Source organism: Salmo salar, chromosome 01, assembly GCF_965601325.2.
Source record: "Salmo salar chromosome 01, fSalSal1, whole genome shotgun sequence".
NCBI classification, from domain to species: Eukaryota; Metazoa; Chordata; class Actinopteri; order Salmoniformes; family Salmonidae; genus Salmo; species Salmo salar.
The window spans coordinates 168,212,499-168,231,734 of record NC_138291.1 but is presented as its reverse complement, the minus strand read 5'-3'; the positions used below and the strand labels follow the sequence as shown (position 1 = coordinate 168,231,734).

At 47.4% G+C, this 19,236-nt stretch overlaps 1 protein-coding gene across 9 annotated transcripts in view; it reads left to right on the top strand.

Annotated features, from left to right (window-relative positions):
- Nucleotides 1-1,247: 1,247 nt before the first annotated feature.
- Nucleotides 1,248-19,236, top strand: part of usp20 (ubiquitin specific peptidase 20) — a 69,860-nt gene continuing 51,871 nt past the window's right edge. For 3 of the 9 annotated variants that reach the window (XM_082956126.1, XM_082956128.1, XM_082956121.1), the window contains exons 1-19: nucleotides 1,265-2,055; nucleotides 2,513-2,566; nucleotides 2,671-2,733; nucleotides 3,069-3,239; nucleotides 3,609-3,717; nucleotides 5,952-6,021; nucleotides 7,127-7,240; nucleotides 7,575-7,674; nucleotides 8,664-9,174; nucleotides 10,071-10,223; nucleotides 10,391-10,503; nucleotides 10,711-10,883; nucleotides 12,900-12,994; nucleotides 13,737-13,770; nucleotides 13,874-13,919; nucleotides 14,096-14,276; nucleotides 14,416-14,542; nucleotides 14,654-14,823; nucleotides 15,413-15,494. In XM_082956126.1, the coding sequence (XP_082812252.1) occupies nucleotides 1,975-2,055; nucleotides 2,513-2,566; nucleotides 2,671-2,733; nucleotides 3,069-3,239; nucleotides 3,609-3,717; nucleotides 5,952-6,021; nucleotides 7,127-7,240; nucleotides 7,575-7,674; nucleotides 8,664-9,174; nucleotides 10,071-10,223; nucleotides 10,391-10,503; nucleotides 10,711-10,883; nucleotides 12,900-12,994; nucleotides 13,737-13,770; nucleotides 13,874-13,919; nucleotides 14,096-14,276; nucleotides 14,416-14,542; nucleotides 14,654-14,823; nucleotides 15,413-15,494 (2,447 nt within the window). In that variant the 5' untranslated portion in view covers nucleotides 1,265-1,974. Of the gene's footprint in view, nucleotides 2,056-2,512; nucleotides 2,567-2,670; nucleotides 2,734-3,068; nucleotides 3,240-3,608; nucleotides 3,718-5,951; nucleotides 6,022-7,126; nucleotides 7,241-7,574; nucleotides 7,675-8,663; nucleotides 9,175-10,070; nucleotides 10,224-10,390; nucleotides 10,504-10,710; nucleotides 10,884-12,899; nucleotides 12,995-13,736; nucleotides 13,771-13,873; nucleotides 13,920-14,095; nucleotides 14,277-14,415; nucleotides 14,543-14,653; nucleotides 14,824-15,412; nucleotides 15,495-19,236 lie in introns of all 9 variants that reach the window. The other 6 variants (XM_082956130.1, XM_082956129.1, XM_082956131.1 and 3 more) reach the window with 6 other exon arrangements.

The window sequence follows — 19,236 nt, the reverse complement described above, 5'->3', positions numbered from 1 at the left end:
ACAAACACACATGCATGTGGGGGTCTTGGAGAGAAAGTGTGTCCAGCTGATGAATGGGCATGTGCCCGAACTCAATTTTATACACTAATTGTAGTCTCACCCATTCATTTCTAATAACAGGTCATTTTTGACCGGGAACACCACAGGTGTACAAAAGTTAAATAATACACCCAAAATGTAATGAAAATCAAAATGTATTTTGTGTGTTCAGATGCCCTGTGTGAACAAAGTCATGGAACCTTATGACAATCAGATTAAATGAACTACATTTTTCAGAGAGAAAACTTGTACATCGGTCCAGATCGTTCGGAACACAGCAGGAGGGTTAAACCTGTGTGCTTGGTTATGCACTTTGCTTAATATGCATTTTGAATGTATAATTCCACTTCCGTATATGTTTGTACAATTTTAAAACGTTTGTCTCCCGAGTGGCGCAGCAGTCTAAGGCACTGCATCTCAGTGCTTGAAACTTCACTACAGACACCCTGGTTCGGCTCCAGGCTCTATCACAACCGGCCGTGATTGGGAGTCCCATAGTGCGGCGCACAGTTGGCAGAGCATCTTCCAAGTCTGGCCGGTGTAGGCCGAATTGCTCAAACTCTTAATAGAAAACAAGGAAGAGTGTTTTTCTATTAGTGAATTTACATTTATGAATATTACATTTTGCCATTAGCACAATTACATTTGAGGTTAAGAAAAATATATATCTTTATCCGTTTATATAGTTACGGAAATTGGCATCACATTTGTATCATTCTACGGTGTATCCTTAGCTGAGTTGGTAGGGTATGGCGCTTGCAAAGCCAGGGTTGTGGGTTTGATTCACACGGGGGACCAGTACGTAAAATGTTTGCACTCGCTACTGTAAATTGCTCTGGATAAGACTAAAATGTAAACAGGTCTTCAAGAATATAAAACTACAAATGTCTTGCCATAATATCTTTACGTGTAGACAGTGCCAAAAGAAATGCAAAGCTGTTTCTGGACGCTCAACACAAAAAGGACAGTTAATGTCTTTGAATTTCTTCAGGTAATGATTCGCAGGGTAATACTTATGGATCATTCTGAAACAGACCTATTTGACCTTGTTAACAAGCAGGTATTTGTGTGGTAATAACGATACCTTTTTCCAACAGATATTATTGACAAATGTATTCCAGTAAACTGTGTCATAAGGAGTCGAAATAAAGCAACAAGCTGCTAGTTCTTGCTGACGTGGAGCATAACAACACTGACGTTAAACCAGTGTGTGAGTTGGGCGGGGGAGCAAGTGGGATGGGGTATCTCTATTCCGTACAACAGACACAGTAGCTAGCCAGGATACCATCGCTAGCTAGGTGTTTACCTATTTTTAACGCACGTTTCCCCTTAAATGAACTTATCTGAATATTGTTGTGACATCGCCTGGTGTTGGTAAATAGCATTCGTTGAGATTCATGTATTTGTCGTCGATGTCATCATCGATTTCTGATGCTAGTTAGGCGTGGAAAAACAGGGCCTTCAGTTTGCAGCAGAGTTGTCAGATTTCGGTGTCTCTCTAGCTAAACCATAGTGCAGGAATTGATTTAATAAAATAAAAAAAGTGTACCTGTGTTGGCTGATGTGCGATAGTTAGATCTTGAATTAATTGATTATCCATTTCTAGAATGTCGATGGGTTGTCAGGCAGTTAGTTACTAGTAAATGCAGTAATTTCAAAGCGTTGAGTGAGTAGAGTAACGTTAGCTTGCTAGCTAAACCAACGAGCATTATTGTCGGCTACATTCCCTGCTACAGTACGACTAATTCGACATACGTTTTGTTATAGTCTACTCTTGCAGTCAGACACACCCCTTGATTGAAGTGTGTCTACTTGTTGTAGCCACTGACTGATGTCAGCTTGCTTCAATGTATTGTTTTATCTGCCCAAACAAAATGTCATAGATTCATATTTGTTTGTATTATTAGCTAGATCTTTATAAGAAGTTGAATAAACATGAGTGACCTGGGGGACATTTGTCCCCACCTGGAATCCATAGGGGAGGTCACCAAGGAGGACCTTCTGCAGAAATCCAAGGTGAGAGAAAATGATGATTTCTAAAGAGATTTGCCCAGTCGAGCTTGGGAATATGAGGTTCTATTTTCATTTTGGTCGAAATTGTACTGTAAATACCCAAATTCATATTGTTAAAGTTCAAAAGAATACAATATGAAAAATGCTGACACCATTAAAACCAATGAGGTTTCGGAACTTTAAAGACAATTATCTCAGAATCATCTTTTTTGCAGATATAGCCTTATATCCACAAGCTCTCGCAGTGTCAAGCATCTATAATATGTATGGAATGGGTGCAATGTGACCAAAGTCATGTCTTTTACTCTTGAGTCATCTAGATTTGCCTTAACATATTTTTCTGGTCTAAAAGGCCCTAAGTCCCACAAAATGTCAAACAAAATGTACAATACATTCTGGTGGTCTGACAAAATCACATAGGAGATGGTGCTGTATAATTGTTTTGTGTTTTGTTCTGAAGGGAACCTGCCAATTATGTGTAGCAGGAGGTCCCAACCTCTGGGCCTGTCTTCAGGTAAACAACAGTCTGCTTTTCTTTACTGTTTCAGATATTCTGTGGACCATGATATATATTTTTTTACCAGTAGACTAATGTAATAGTTGTTTTATTTTGTTCAGAGCGAGTGTCCATATGTTGGCTGTGGAGAATCCTTTTCAGATCACAGCACCCTACACGCTCAGGTGAATTCTGCTCAGAGCTTTTCTTCTTTGGGTTGCGAGAGATGCCATTTCAAGATCACTTTATTGGCTCAACCGAAATTTGACTTCCACCTCCTCAGAGAGACACATATGCAACAGCATTTAGGATTTAATACCACCAACCATGTGGTTGCCAGCTCACTTCCTGCCAGATTTTTCCCATCGGACCCGGGATTTGAACTTGCAGCCCTTCGGTTGCTGGCTCGCCTCCCTAACTGCTAGGCTACCTGCCACCCTAGCATTTCATGCAACAAAAATGTTTTTCAAAGCTTATTTTGTGTGTGGGTGTGTGTCTCTGTGTATCTCCCCCCCTCTAGACTAAGAAACACAACCTGACAGTAAACCTGACAACATTCAGGATCTGGTGCTATGTGTGTGAGAGGGAGGTGTTTCTAGAGCAGAGGCCTGCAGTGGTATCTGCTATGTCTGCCACACACACTCCCCACCACTGTAAAGCTATGGACAACCAGGTACGCCATCGCACAAAGGTCAGCTCAGCTATATTCAACTATACTATGTTTACGTGCCATTTGGGCACTGGTCTAAATTAGTGATCTATATAGGGAATAGGGAGCCATTTGGGATTGGCCCTATATCAACTATGGCTAACATCATAATATATTTTAATTTAGAAAGCGTTCATAAACTATTCAGAAGGACTACATTATGTACTGTGTATAAATAATTTATTTATTATAAAGTTTTACTCAACTATGTTTAATTTTGATCAGTTCACATTGACACTTGTGAGCTGAAATGCAGCCGATTCTGTGTTTATATATTTTAATTGGCTTCCCACAGGCACACAGACTTATGTTCTTATTCGTTTTTTTAATGACGACAAATAATTTTCCCAGGATGCAGTTCATCAACCAGTGAGTCACCACCGCCCGTTGAAGGCGGTGCCCATCGCGGTGGCAGAAGAAGAGGGGTCAGAGTCGGAGGAGGATGACCTCAAACCCAGAGGTAACCTCTGACCCCCCCCTCTTGTTATCATGGCAACCATTCAATAACAGTCAAGAATACAGTGCATTTGGAAAGTATTCAGACCCCTTCACTTTTTCCAGCTCAGGTGCATCCTGTTTCCATTGATCATGCTTGAGATGTTTCTACAACTTGATTGTTTTTACAACCACCTGTGGTAAATTCAATTGATTGGACATGATTTGGAAAGGCACACACTTGTCTATATAAGGTCCCACAGTTGACAGTGCAAGCCATGAGGTCGAAGGAATTGTCCGTAGAGCCCTGAGACAGGATTGTGTCGAGGCACAGATCTGGGGAAGGGTACCAAAAAACCTCTGCAGCATGGAAGGTCCAAAAGAACACAGTGGCCTCCCATCATTCTTAAATGGAAGAAGTTTGGAACCACCAAGACTCTTCCTAAAGCTAGCCGCCCAGACAAACTGAGCGGTCAGGGAGGTGACCAAGAACCCGATGGTCACTCTGACAGATTTCCTCTGTTGAGATGGGAGAACCTTTCAGAAGGACAACCATCTCTGTAGCACTCCACCAATAAGGCCTTTATGGTAGAGTGGCCAGACTGAAGCCACTCCTCAGTAAAAGGCACATGACAGCCTGCCTGGAATTTGCCTAAAGGACACTGACCATGAGAAACAAGATTCTCTGGTCTGATGAAACCAAGATTGAAGTATTTGGCCAGAATGCCAAGCGTCTGGAGGAAACCAGGCACCGCTCATCACCTGGCCAATACCATCCCTATGGTGAAGTATGGTGGTAGCAGCAGCATCATGCTGTGGGGATGTTTTTCAGGGACTGGGAGACTAGTCAGAATCGAGGGAAAGATGAACGAAGCAACGTGCAGAGAGATCCTTGATGAAAACCTGTTCCAGAGTGCTCAGGACCTTAGACTGGGGCGAAGGTTCACTTTCCAACAGGACAAAAACCCTAAGCACACAGCCAAGACAACGCAGGAGTGGCTTCGGGACAAGTCTCTGAATGTCCTTGAGTGGCCTGGACTTGAACCCAATCAAACATCTCTGGAGAGACCTGAAAATAGCTGTGCAGCAACGCTCCCCATCCAACTTCACAGCGCTTAAGAGGATCTGCAGAGAAGAATGGGAGAAATTCCCCAAATACAGGTGTGCCAAGCTGGTAGCATCATACCCAAGAAGACTCAAGGCTGTAATCGCTGCCAAAGGTGCTTCAAGAAAGTACTGAGCAAAGGGTCTGAATACTTATGTAAATGTAATATTTAAGTTTTTATTTGTAATAAATGTGTAAACATTTCTAAAACTGTTTTTGCTTTGTCATGATTGATTGAGGAAAAATAAAACATTTTAATCAATTTTAGAATAAGTCTGTAACAAAATGTGGGAAAAGTGAAGGAGTCTGAATACTTTCCGAATGCACTGTATATTGTCCAACATATACACAGTTCAACTGATACCCTTAGCCTGTACAGGGGGATACCTAGTCAGTTGCACAGCTGAATGCATTCAACTGAAAGGTTTCTCTTTATGGGTGACAACCATAGTCATCAGATATGGTCTGCATTTTAAATGTAACATAATGTTACAAATGTAACATACGATCAGATATAGAGCTCTGTACAATCGTTTTGTTCATCCTTTTCTCTAGATGACACGATTAGCAGCTCTATTCCTTAGTGAATTATGCCAAGCTGATTTTGTCAGGGACCTCCCACATTATCTGAGAGCCTGATGAGACAAGCTCTGGGTTAGGAGAAATATAATTGCTTTGGGGCCTAAGAGTAAGTACCAGAGAATGGTAATAGACTGACGGTCAATATTAACTGACAGGGTCCGTCATGCATTTTCACTAAAATATGTAGTATCTTAATTTGATCAGTCAGTTGTTGTAGATAATTTTTCATGTGCTGCAAGAAAATAAAATGAGCCTTGTGGTTTACATAAATTCACTGAAAGCCTGCAGTTCTTTCTAACGAGATCACACACCTAAACTATAGCCTACTGTAGCCTAGCAAAGCTAATTTCCCATAATAAATCATCACTTAGAGTAATCGAATCATCCAGGAATATTTTACTCCTGTGAGAAACTGGTCAAATAAAGATCCCCATACTGTATGTAGGCCTGTTCTCCAAATGTTAGGTGTAAACAGTGGAGTGGCTTGTGTCATTGCCCTACCATATAATATTATAAAAATACCTGTATGACGTTATTAGCTTCTTCTTTTTTTACCTACATCTTTCTCAAAGGTCTGACAGGGATGAAGAATATCGGTAACTCCTGCTACATGAACGCAGCTCTTCAAGCCCTGTCCAACTGGTGAGGTCACTTCCTGTCTCGTTTCGTCATTTAAAGCTGAAAGTGTGTGAGCATATGTGTATTCGTCTTCCAGTTCTTCCACGATTCTGCAATAGCAGAATTTGTTGCAAAATCAACAATTCCCTGCATATTATAGGGTGTCCACCCACTCTGCACAGAGTGGGTGAAAACGTGCTTTGATGATGACAAGTTCTGAATCGTTCAGTGGGGTCTTTCTCTAACATACTGAATCGTTCAGTGGGGTCTTTCTCTAACATACTCTTGAGTGTACAAAACATTAGAAACACCTTCCTAATATTAAGTTACACCCCCTTCTGCCCTCAGAACAGCCTCAATTCGTCGGTACATGGACTCTACAAGGTGTCCAAAGCATTCCACAGGGAACACACTCAAACCAGTGTGCCTGGCACCTACTACTATACCCTTTTCAAAGACACTTTAATATTTTTGTCTTTCCCATTCACCCCCTGCATGGCACGCATACATAATCCATGTCTCAATTGTCACGCACCGGTTTGTGTCAAGAACTGCAACGCTGCTGGGGTTTTCACGCTGAACAGTTTCCCGTGTGTATAAAGAATGGTCCACCACCTGAAGGTCATCCAGCCAACTTGACAAAACTGGGAAGCATTGGAATCAACAAGGGCCAGCATCCCTGTGGAACACTTTCCACACCTTAGAGTCCATGCCCGACAAATCGAGGCTTTTCTGAGGGGGGGGGTGCGCAACTCAAAATTAGGAAAGTGTTAGGGCTTGCATATTTGACCAATCGCCTGCATAAAACAGTAAAATCATCGCAATGTTATCACGTAAGACTGACCCATCACTGCAGTACAAAAAGAGGGCTCGCAATTTCAACCAATCACTGCACATTTATTGCAAACAAATTGGACAAAATCATTGCATATTGCAATGCAAAATGTCATCATTGCTGAGGAAAAATCAATCATTTTAGCCTGCAGAAAAATTTCAGTGGAATCCTGTAGGGACTGCTCTTCTCAGCAGAAGCCAGTGTGTTAGTTTTCATAGATTGGATCTCCAACTAACCAGTTCTTTTGTTTCTTTCTTCTCCGTCCCTCCCCTAACCCCTCTAATCCCTCTCCAGTCCTCCTCTCACTCAGTTCTTCCTGGACTGCAGTGGACTGGTGCGGACAGACAAGAAACCTGCACTGTGCAAGAGCTACCAGAAACTAATATCTGAGCTCTGGCACAAGAAACGGTAGTGTACCAATGGACATGCTAATATGTTGAATGTTAGACTGTATGTACCATTCAACATGCACATTTTTGGACTAGATATTCACAAGAATGCTGCAAAATTCTGTTTTTAAATGATACTGTCTGACCTATGTAATAGAAGAAAATACATCTTACCCCAGGACACTTTCACAAGGAGGACTATCCCAGAAAACGTAGGACTTAACGTATGTTTAATGAGTCTACTTGCTTAGTCATGGTCTGCTACACATTCTGCTTTCTCTTCTTCATCCCCTCGCTCTCACTTTCTTTCTCTATCTGTATCTCTCTCCTCTACCACTCTCTTTTTCCTCCAGGCCCAGTTACGTGGTCCCCACCAGTTTGTCCCAGGGAATCAAGCTGGTCAACCCCATGTTCCGTGGCTACGCCCAGCAGGTAGGGGCAAGCTCCCAGCAGGTAGGAAACAAAATGATGACCTGACCCCTATCCCTACTCCCCTCTGACCCCTCTCTTTAACCCCTGACCTAACCCACCTCTCCCTGTGTCCCATACCCCCAAAATAACCACTGTTGCCACAAATCAAATGGACCTCCAGGGACAGTGAAGTTTCATAGGTTGATTGTTGTGTTGCTGATTGGCTAACCCTGTCAGTGATACCTGGAAGTAGGGTGCCAAGACAGTGAAATGGGGAAGATCTCAATTGCACACTCCTCGCGTCCTTTCTCCTCGTCTCCTTCTCAAAACCCATTGAAGGAGAAAGTCAGGAGACGAGGAGAGAGGACGTGAGGAGTATGCAATTGAGATCTTCCCAAATGGCACCCTATTCTCTGTGTAGTGCACTACTTTTCACCATAGCGCAATGGATCTGGTCAAAAGTAGTGCCCTATATAGGGAATAGGGTGCCATTTGGGACGCTAACATGCTGTAACTAACACACAGTAACTAGAGGACATTTTGATGTTACTGCTTGGCTTAATGGGTGTTTGGTTGATTGGAATGGGATTGTGTGTATGTGACTTTTGGTTTTGATTGCTGTTGAAAAATACAATGACAACTGCTGTGAAAATAGTGTTGTGTTGAGCCTGTGTGATCAGCATGCTTTCTCTCTGTTTCTCTTAATGCTTCACCTTCTTTCACCATCACACACACACTCAATGGCTTTCTGTGCCTAAGCGCTGCAGGGAACAAACTTCCAAAGAACTGTACACACACACACACACACACACACACACACACACACACACACACACACACACACACACTTTCTCTGCTTCGTAGTCCTCCCACACCAATATCCCCTCTCTCTTTCTACTTGATAGAGCAGCATTCTCCCCTCTTCTACCTCTTTGTGTGTGTGTGTGTGTGTGTGTGTGTGGTGTGGTGTGATCTGAGTGTATAAGACAGTTCCACACACTCTCCCTCTCGCCCTGTATACTACTACATAGGACACCCAGGAGTTTCTGCGCTGTCTGATGGACCAGCTCCACGAGGAGCTCAAGGAGCCACTGGCAGAGTACGGCAGGGGAGGGGAGGGGGGTGAGGGGGACGAGCAGAGGGAAGGAAGCGACCGCTCCCCCGCCGAGGACGAGTTCCTCTCCTGCGACTCAGGCGCCAGCAGCGACCGGGGAGAAGGAGGAGGGCTGGGGGAGGCGGGGCTGCTCATCCAGGACGAGTGCGGGGTGTTGCCGAGGGTGGGAGGAGGGGGGACAGGCACAGGGGGGCGATCAGGGACAGGAGGGCCCATCTCGGAGAAAGAGAGGCTGAAGGAGAAGAGGGTGTTGGGCTCGCCCCTCCACGGAGGCTCCCAGGAGATGGACGAGGACGCAGATGTGGATACGGCGGCGGCTGAGAAGGGGGCTCTAGAGAGGGGGGCAGAGGAGGAGGGGACCCCCCCTAGACCACAGAGCCCCAGTCAGAGTCAAACACAGGGGCAGATGCAGAGCAGCAACACTCCAGGTATGGGCTTTGTTATTGTTGGAGCCAAAGCACAGAAAGAGAATCTGGACGCATATTTTAATTCACAGGCAATAAAGATTAAACAAGTGTCATTTTAGATTCTGAACCCAATTTCGAATCAAACCTTAGGAATGTGACCAAAATAGTTTTTTTTCCCACCTAAGAAACATTGCCAAGGTGCGTCCGTTTCTCTCTCAGGCTGATACAGAGAGACTCATCCATGCTTTTATTACAAGCAGGCTTGACTACTGTAATGCTCTCCTCTCTGGTCTACCCAAGAAAGCCATTGGTCAACTGCAAAACATACAGAATACTGCAGCACAGGTACTGACCAGGACCAGACGGAGAGCACACATTATGCACCGGTTTTAAGTTCTCTGCACAGGCTGCCTGAGTTTTAGAATTAATTTTAAGATTATTTTATTGGTTTTTAAATCAATCCACAATTGTGCACCCCAAAACATGCCAGACATGCTTTTAAGTTATGTGCCCAGTAGGTCACTGGCCTTTTAACTATCCCAAAGCCTAGGACCAAGAGGCATGGAGAGACAGCCTTTAGTTACGATGCCCCCAGCCTCTGGAATAGCCTACCAGAGAACCTGAGGGGGGCTGAAACTGTGGACATATTTAAAAGAGATCTTAAAACACACCTTTTTAGCTTTGCTTTTCCTTAGGGTGCTTTTTAGTCGTTAATTTTGTTATTCTTTACTTTGTCATCTTCTTGTTTGTTGTGTAGTAAATATTTCTGTTTTTATTTTCTTAGTTTTTTTTCTGTGAATCGCATTTTGTTGCATCCATGTCTGAGATTTACTATATAAATTAAGCTTGATTTTGATTAGATTAGAGATTTTTAGAGCCCCCTCTTCCTCTTTCCTCTCCTACCCTCCTCTACCCAGAGCCAGACAACGAGGCATCAATGCAGCAGCGCCCCCAGTCTCGCCCTTGCAGCCCTGTCCATACGGTCCAGGAGCTGCAACCAAAACTCTCCTCCAGCCCCCCTCGCTCTAGCACCCTCCGCTCTGCAGGGCCCACATACTCCTTCAAGAAAGGTATGGGGGGTGTCCTCGTCCATACACAGACACGCACACCACTGACACACACACACACACACACTGTCACGTGTGCACACACTCTCCCACACAAACACAGAGACACACCTTACCCCCTCTCACACACACAAACTATTTCACTCCATTTCCCATAATCTACCTCTTAGCCCAGCTGATCCTGGGTGCCAAGAAGAAGAAACAGTCTCTCTACCGCAGTGTCATCTCAGACATATTTGACGGCTCCATCCTCAGCCTGGTCCAGTGTCTGACCTGTGACAGGGTGAGCTGTGCTGTGTGTGTGTGGACCACCACCAGGGGGCGACACTCCCATAGGAACTCTACTTTACTACCTCTGTTGAAACCTCAGTCACATGAATATTGAATGTTGACCTCTTTTAATTTGTAGACCTTTTAACAGAAGTTTTGGTCCATTTCCTCTCATCGCCCCCTCTCTCTCTTCTCTTCTCCTCTCCCTTCCCCCCTTTAGGTTTCGACCACTGTGGAGACCTTCCAGGACCTGTCTCTGCCCATCCCAGGTAAGGAGGACCTTGCCAAGCTACACTCCTCCATCCACCAGAACCTCCCAGCCAAGACCGGGGTCTCTCTGGACGTCTACGGCTCCCAGGGCTGGATCACCTACATCATGGACTCCATACGCAGGTCAGGGGAAGGCAGCTGTAGGAGCTGGGGCTGGGAGTAGAGGGCTGGGGCTGGGAGTAGAGGGCTGGGGCTGGGAGTAGAGGGCTGGGGCTGGGGGTAGAGGGCTGGGGCTGGGGGTAGAGGGCTGGGGCTGGGAGTAGAGGGCTGGGGCTGGGAGTAGAGGGCTGGGGCTGGGAGTAGAGGGCTGGGGCTGGGGGTAGAGGGCTGGGGCTGGGAGTAGAGGGCTGGGGCTGGGAGTAGAGGGCTGGGGCTGGGAGTAGAGGGCTGGGGCTGGGAGTAGAGGGCTGGGGCTGGGGGTAGAGGGCTGGGGCTGGGAGTAGAGGGCTGGGGCTGGGGGTAGAGGGCTGGGGCTGGGAGTTGAGGGCTGGAGCTGGGAGTAGAGGGCTGGGGCTGGGAGTAGAGGGCTGGGGCTGGGAGTAGAGGGCTGGGGCTGGGAGTAGAGGGCTGGGGCTGGGAGTAGAGGGCTGGGGCTGGGAGTAGAGGGCTGGGGCTGGGGGGTAGAGGGCTGGGGCTGGGAGTAGAGGGCTGGGGCTGGGGGTAGAGGGCTGGGGGTAGAGGGCTGGGGGTTGAGGGCTGGGGACGGGGGTAGAAGGTTGGGGATGGGGAGAGGGCTGGGGTAGAGAGCTGGGGATGGGGGTAGAGGGCTGGGGGTATAGGGCTGGGAGAGAGAGCTGGGGATGGGGGTAGAGGGCTGGGGATGGGGGTAGAGAACTGGGGATGGGAGTAGAGAGCTGGGGATGGGGGTATAGGGCTGGGGGTATAGGGCTGGGGTAGAGGGTTGGGAATGGGGAGAGAGGGCTGAGGTAGAGAGCTGGGGATGGGGGTAGAGGGCTGGGGGTATAGGGCTGGGGGGCTGGGGAGAGAGGGCTGGGGTAGAGAGCTGGGGATGGGGGTAGAGGGCTGGGGGTATAGGGCTGGGGGGGCTGGGGAGAGAGGGCTGGGGTAGAGAGCTGGGGATGGGGGTAGAGGGCTGGGGGTAGAGAGCTGGGGATGGGGATAGAGGGCTGGGGTAGAGAGCTGGGGATGGGGGTAGAGGGCTGGGGGTAGAGAGCTGGGGATGGGGATAGAGGGCTAGGGTAGAGAGCTGGGGATGGGGGTAGAGGGCTGGGGTAGAGAGCTGGGGATGGGGATAGAGGGCTGGGGTAGAAAGCTGGGGATGGGGGTAGAGGGCTGGGGTAGAGAGCTGGGGATGGGGTAGAGGGCTGGGGTAGAGAGCTGGGGATGGGGGTAGAGGGCTGGGGGTAGAGAGCTGGGGATGGGGTAGAGGGCTGGGGTAGAGAGCTGGGGATGGGGGTAGAGAGCTGGGGTAGAGAGCTGGGGATGGGGTAGAGGGCTGGGGTAGAGAGCTGGGGATGGGGGTAGAGGGCTGGGGTAGAGAGCTGGGGATGGGGGTAGAGGGCTGGGGGTAAAGAGCTGGGGATGGCGGTAGAGGGCTGGGGATGGCGGTAGAGGGCTGGGGATGGCGGTAGAGGGCTGGGGATGGCGGTAGAGAGCTGGGGATGGCGGTAGAGAGCTGGGGATGGGGTAGGGGGCTGGGGATGGGGGTAGAGGGCTGGGGATGGGGGTAGAGAGCTGGGGATGGGGGTAGAGGGCTGGGGGTAGAGAGCTGGGGATGGGGGTAGAGAGCTGGGGATGGGGGTAGAGGGCTGGGGATGGCGGTAGAGAGCTGGGGATGGGGGTAGAGAGCTGGGGATGGGGTAGGGGTCAATGGATGGGGCTAGCATTGGGGCCCGTTCAAGAGGGTGCAACATTACAGAACCTTCAGATAGAAATGTATTGTGTAGAACAGATATGATTCACTGTCATCTAGAACAAGGAATGGTGTCAGCTCTATTTATTACATTTCTATCTGCAACAGCCAGTTGTGCAATGTAAGACTTACCATTGCCATGATTCATTCCAAGGGAATAACCTTACTTATTATGTAACGACCTTGTAACAAGTATTAAACCACATGTAACAGCTACGTACTACTTGCTATTTATTCCTGTATACCCCCCACTCCCCCCTCTGCAGGTTTGTGGTGTCCTGTATCCCCAGCTGGTTTTGGGGCCCCATGGTAACGCTGGAGGACTGTCTCGCTGCCTTCTTTGCTGCTGATGAGCTCAAAGGTAAACTCAAAAATATACAGTTGTCCAATAAAATGCCTCAACATCCCTGATCTACTGGCTGCTTTTAATGTCATACATAAAGCTCTTGTTAACTTTAAACTGGTACTGAATTAGGAAGCCCACAACATTGACTCCACAGATTGACATGTCTGCAAATTGAGCGTTATCCCTCTTATAAATACCAATGCATTTGGATGGGTGATAAGTTGTCTTTTAAAACGCATATAGATTAGTTAACTAAGAAGCTGAGAATAAAACTGGATTTCTTCATTAGAACTAGATGGTGCCTCTCGCTTAATAGTAGAAAACAGATCATTAAATCAAACGTTCCTGTCGGCCCTGGATTACGGTGACATTATCTATATGAATTGTGGTCCCGTGTGGCTCAGTTGGTAGAGCATGGTGTTTGCAATGCCAGGGTTGTGGGTTCGATTCCCACGGGGGACCAGTACGAAAAAAAAAGAGGGGAAAAAAGTATATAATGTATGCATTCACTACCGTAAGTCGCTCTGGATAAGAGCGTCTGCTAAATGACTAAAATGTAAATGTAATGAATACAGCTGCCACTGCGTTAAAACCGTTAGATACTGTTTATCACAGTGCACTCTTGTGATGCAGGGCTCCCTTGCCAAAAAGACATTGGTTTCAATAGGATTTTCCTGCTTAAATGAATAATAAAAAAAAAATGAAACCGAATCCCGGCGTGAAATAATTTGTCATTTCTTAATTAATTGTTTTGCAGGGGACAACATGTACAGCTGTGAAAAGTGTATAAAGTAAGTATTTTGGAGAATTTGAAGTTACAGTTAGCATTAGAAGATTAATCTGCCTAGTTGGTAATACAGATCACATTTTAATACTCTTTCACTTATCTTGCAGATTGAGAAATGGTGTTAAGTATTGCAAAGTACTTCAGCTACCTGAGGTAACACTCTTATCTTTGTCCCCTTCTGTTATCTCATACTTTGGCATTCTGCATAGAAGATAAAACAAGCTTTATCAAAGCGACTAAAGATACCGAAGTTGTTATGTTGTTGGTTTTCATCGTGAAGATAATGCATTTGTTTCAGGAAATCTACATGAAACATTTTGTGTGTACAGATTCTGTGCATTCACCTGAAGCGTTTTCGTCATGAGGTGATGTACTCCTTCAAGATCAACAGTCACGTGGCCTTCCCATTGGAGGGACTCGACCTCCGACCTTTCCTGGCAAAGGACAGCCTCTCCCAGATCACCACTTACGACCTGCTGTCTGTCATCTGTCACCATGGCACCGCAGGCAGTGAGTAACGAGTGACAGTTGACTGACTTCAGAAATAGATAGCCGCATACTGTTGATTTCACAGCATACCTTTATCTACATCCTCTTTATCTACATACTCTCTCTCGCTCTCTCTCTCTCTCTCTCTTTCACCCCCCAGGTGGTCACTACATAGCGTACTGTCAGAACGTGATCAACGGTCAGTGGTATGAGTTTGATGACCAGTATGTAACAGAGGTCCATGAGACGGTGGTGCAGAATGCTGAGGCCTATGTGCTCTTCTACAGGCAAGACTCATACCACATTACAATGATAATATCAATGTATTTCTGTTTTGCTGAACTAGTTATGTATGTGTGTGTATATGTGTGCCAGCGTGTGTGTGTGTGTCCCCACAGGAAGAGCAGTGAGGAGTCAGTGAGGGAGAGGCAGAAGGTTGTGGCTCTAGCCAACATGAAGGAGCCCAGCCTGCTGCAGTTCTACATCTCCAGAGAGTGGCTCAACAAGTTCAACACCTTCACTGAGCCAGGGCCCATCAGCAACCACACCTTTCTCTGCCAGCACGGAGGTCAGTACTGTACTGGACCTACCACCAGAACCCATCCTGAACATCAACCAGACTCAATCTATAGAAGACCCGGGCTCACTTCAAGTAGTACTTGTTTTCTAAGATGTGCTTGATTGAGCTTCCTGGCACATTGGAACCAATAGAGTAGTCCCAAAAGTACAAACTCCACCCAGCACAACCACTCTCAGCCCCCAGCACAACCACTCTCGGCCCCCAGCACAACCACTCTCGGCCCCCAGCACAGCCACTCTCGGCCCCCAGCACAGCCACTCTCGGCCCCCAGCACAGCCACTCTCGGCCCCCAGCACAGCCACTCTCGGCCCCCAGCACAGCCACTCTCGGCCCCCAGCACAGCCACTCTCGGCCCCCAGCACAGCCACTCTCGGCCCCCAGCACAGCCACTCTCGGCCCCCAGCACAGCCACTCTCGGCCCCCAGCACAGCCACTCTCAGCCCCCAGCACAGCCACTCTCAGCCCCCAGCACAGCCACTCTCAGCCCCCAGCACAGCCACTCTCAGCCCCCAGCACAGCCACTCTCAGCCCCCAGCACAACCTCATTGAAATAATCTTCTTCACATGTTTTGTCCAGGGATCCCACCCAACAAGTACCACTATATAGACGACCTGGTGGTGATCCTGCCGCAGAATGTATGGGAGTACCTGTACAACAGGTAAGATGAGACTGTCTGTCCGACTGTCAGTCTTCCTACCCACTTGTCTGTCTAATTGACTGTCCATCTGTCTCTGTCCATCAGACGGTCTGTCTAACTGACTTTCCGTCTGTCTGACTGTCCGTCTGTCTAACTGACTGTCCATCTGTCTAACTGACTGTCCATCTGTCTAACTGACTGTCCATCTGTCTAACTGACTGTCTAACTGACTGTCCATCTGTCTAACTGACTGTCCATCTGTCTGACTGTCCATCTGTCTCTCTGTCTATCTGTCTCTCTGTCTGACTGTCCATCTGTCTCTCTGTCTGATTGTCTCTCTGTCTGATTGTCCATCTGTCTCTCTGTCTGATTGTCCATCTGTCTCTCTGTCTGATTGTCCATCTGTCTCTCTGTCTGATTGTCCATCTGTCTCTCTGTCTGATTGTCCATCTGTCTCTCTGTCTCTCTGTCCGACTGTCTCTCTGTCCGACTGTCTCTCTGTCCGACTGTCTCTCTGTCCGACTGTCCCTCTGTCCGACTGTCCGACCGTCTCTCTGTCTAACTGACTGTCCATCTGTCTAACTGACTGTCCATCTGTCTAACTGACTGTCCATCTGTCTGACTGTCCGTCTGTGTCTCTGTCCGTCTGTGTCTCTGTCCGTCTGTCTCTCTGTCCGTCTGTCTCTCTGTCTGACTGTCCGTCTGTCTCTCTGTCTGACTGTCCGTCTGTCTCTCTGTCTAACTGTCCGTCTGTCTCTCTGTCTAACTGTCCGCCTGTCTCTCTGTCTGACTGTCCGCCTGTCTCTCTGTCTGACTGTCCGCCTGTCTGACTGTCCACCTGTCTCTCTGTCTGACTGTCCACCTGTCTCTCTGTCTGACTGTCCACCTGTCTCTCTGTCTGACTGTCCACCTGTCTCTCTGTCTGACTGTCCACCTGTCTCTCTGTCTGACTGTCCACCTGTCTCTCTGTCTGACTGTCCACCTGTCTCTGTCTGACTGTCCACCTGTCTCTGTCTGACTGTCCACCTGTCTCTCTGTCTGACTGTCCACCTGTCTCTCTGTCTGACTGTCCACCTGTCTCTCTGTCTGACTGTCCACCTGTCCGACTGTCCACCTGTCCGACTGTCCACCTGTCTCTCTGTCCACCTGTCTCTCTGTCCATCTGTCTAACTGACTGTCCACCTGTCTAACTGACTGTCTGTCTGACTGTCCGTCTGTCTGACTGTCCGTCTGTCTGACTGTCCTTCTGTCTGACTGTCCGTCTGTCTCTCTGACTGTCTCTCTGTCTCTCTGTCCGACTGTCTGACTGTCCGACCGTCTCTCTGTCTGACTGTCCATCTGTCTAACTGACTGTCCATCTGTCTAACTGACTGTCCATCTGTCTGACTGTCCACCTGTGTCTCTGTCTGTGTTCGAATACCCATACCAACCGCACTAACCATACTATTTGTGACATGAATTGAGTAAATAGTGTGCTTATTGGTCATAGTATGGATATAGTTAGTATTCCAAAAGTTCCCGGATGTCATACTAAATTCGCCAAAATATGAAGTATACACGCAGAGGACACCATTTCTGTACTTAAGGCCCATAATGCAATTCTTCAGAAAATGGGCGTGGCTTCAGATCGTTTTCAGATTTGAAGAAAATGGCGGAAAATATGCTGCTGAAGTACGAGAGCGGATACAAATTCATTGCTTTAACTAATTATGACAAATGTTAAAATGTTGTGCAATGTAAAAAAGTAATGACTTTTCAAGTAAGTCATGTTGGCTGACAATTTGTTAGCTACGCTGTCCTTACGAACCACATAGCATATCATTACAGCAGTATGTACCGGTATGTTGTTAGCTAGCTACCTAACGTTCGTTGGCTACTTATACATCAAACTTGCCAATATATACTGCTCCAAAAAATAAAGGGAACACTTAAACAACACAATGTAACTCCAAGTCAATCACACTTCTGTGAAATCAAACTGTCCACTTTGGAAGCAACACTGATTGACAATACATTTCACATGCTGTTGTGCAAATGGAATAGACAACAGGTGGAAATTATAGGCAATTAGCAAGACACCCCCAATAAAGGAGTGGTTCTGCAGGTGGTAACCACAGACCACTTCTCAGTTCCTATGCTTCCTGGCTGATGTTTTGGTCACTTTTGAATGCTGGCGGTGCTTTCACTCTAGTGGTAGCATGAGACGGAGTCTACAACCCACACAAGTGGCTCGGGTAGTGCAGCTCATCCAGGGTGGCATATCAATGCGAGCTGTGGCAAGGTTTGCTGTGTCTGTCAGCGTAGTGTCCAGAGCATGGAGGCGCTACCAGGAGACAGGCCAGTACATCAGGAGACGTGGAGGAGGCCGTAGGAGGGCAACAATCCAGCAGCAGGACCGCTACCTCCGCCTTTGTGCAAGGAGGAGCAGGAGGAGCACTGCCAGAGCCCTGCAAAAGGACCTCCAGCAGGCCACAAATGTGCATGTGTCTGCTCAAACGGTCAGAAACAGACTCCATGAGGGTGGTATGAGGGCCCGACGTCCACAGGTGGGGGTTGTGCTTATAGCCCAACACCGTGCAGGACGTTTGGCATTTGCCAGAGAACACCAAGATTGGCAAATTCGCCACTGGCGCCCTGTGCTCTTCACAGATGAAAGCAGGTTCACACTGAGCACGTGACAGACGTGACAGAGTCTGGAGACGCCGTGGAGAACGTTCTGCTGCCTGCAACATCCTCCAGCATGACCGGTTTGGCGGCGGGTCAGTCATGGTGTGGGGTGGCATTTCTTTGGGGGGCCGCACAGCCCTCCATGTGCTCGCCAGAGGTAGCCTGACTGCCATTAGGTACCGAGATGAGATCCTCAGACCCCTTGTAAGACTATATGCTAGTGCGGTTGGCCCTGGGTTCCTCCTAATGCAAGACAGTTCCTGCAAGAGGAAGGCATTGATGCTATGGACTGGCCCGCCCGTTCCCCAGACCTGAATCCAATTGAGCACATCTGGGACATCATGTCTCGCTCCATCCACCAACGCCACGTTGCACCACAGACTGTCCAGGATGCTTTAGTCCAGGTCTGGGAGGAGATCCCTCAGGAGACCATCCGCCACCTCATCAGGAGCATGCCCAGGCGTTGTAGGGAGGTCATACAGGCACGTGGAGGCCACACACACTACTGAGCCTCATTTTGACTTGTTTTAAGGACATTACATCAAAGTTGGATCAGCCTGTAGTGTGGTTTTCCACTATAATTTTGAGTGTGACTCCAAATCCAGACCTCCATGGGTTGATAAATTGGATTTCCATTGATTATTTTTGTGTGATTTTGTTGTCAGCACATTCAACTATGTTAAGAAAAAAGTAATTAATAAGCTTATTTCTTTCATTCAGATCTAGGATGTGTTGTTTAAGTGTTCCCTTTATTTTTTTGAGCAGTGTATTAACTATAGGCTATCTAACTAACTACCCAACGATTATTGACTTGATTATTCCCGTCATGCTTAGCTAAATGGTATAGTAGGTGTGCGTTCTCAATGGATATACGGGTGCTTTCGTAAATTCGCTCTGGCCATCTATTCCGATTTCATAGCACTCTCGTCAGAGTGTACGAGAGCGCAGAATAATGATTTTACTAGAGCTCAACACCCGTTGAATATGGCCGGTGTAGTAAAAATAAAACGTCGTAAAAATAAACGTCGTAAATTGTTGCCAGCAGCACAGTTACAGTCACTAGCGCTCTGGAAAACATGAAAACTGCCTAACCTGC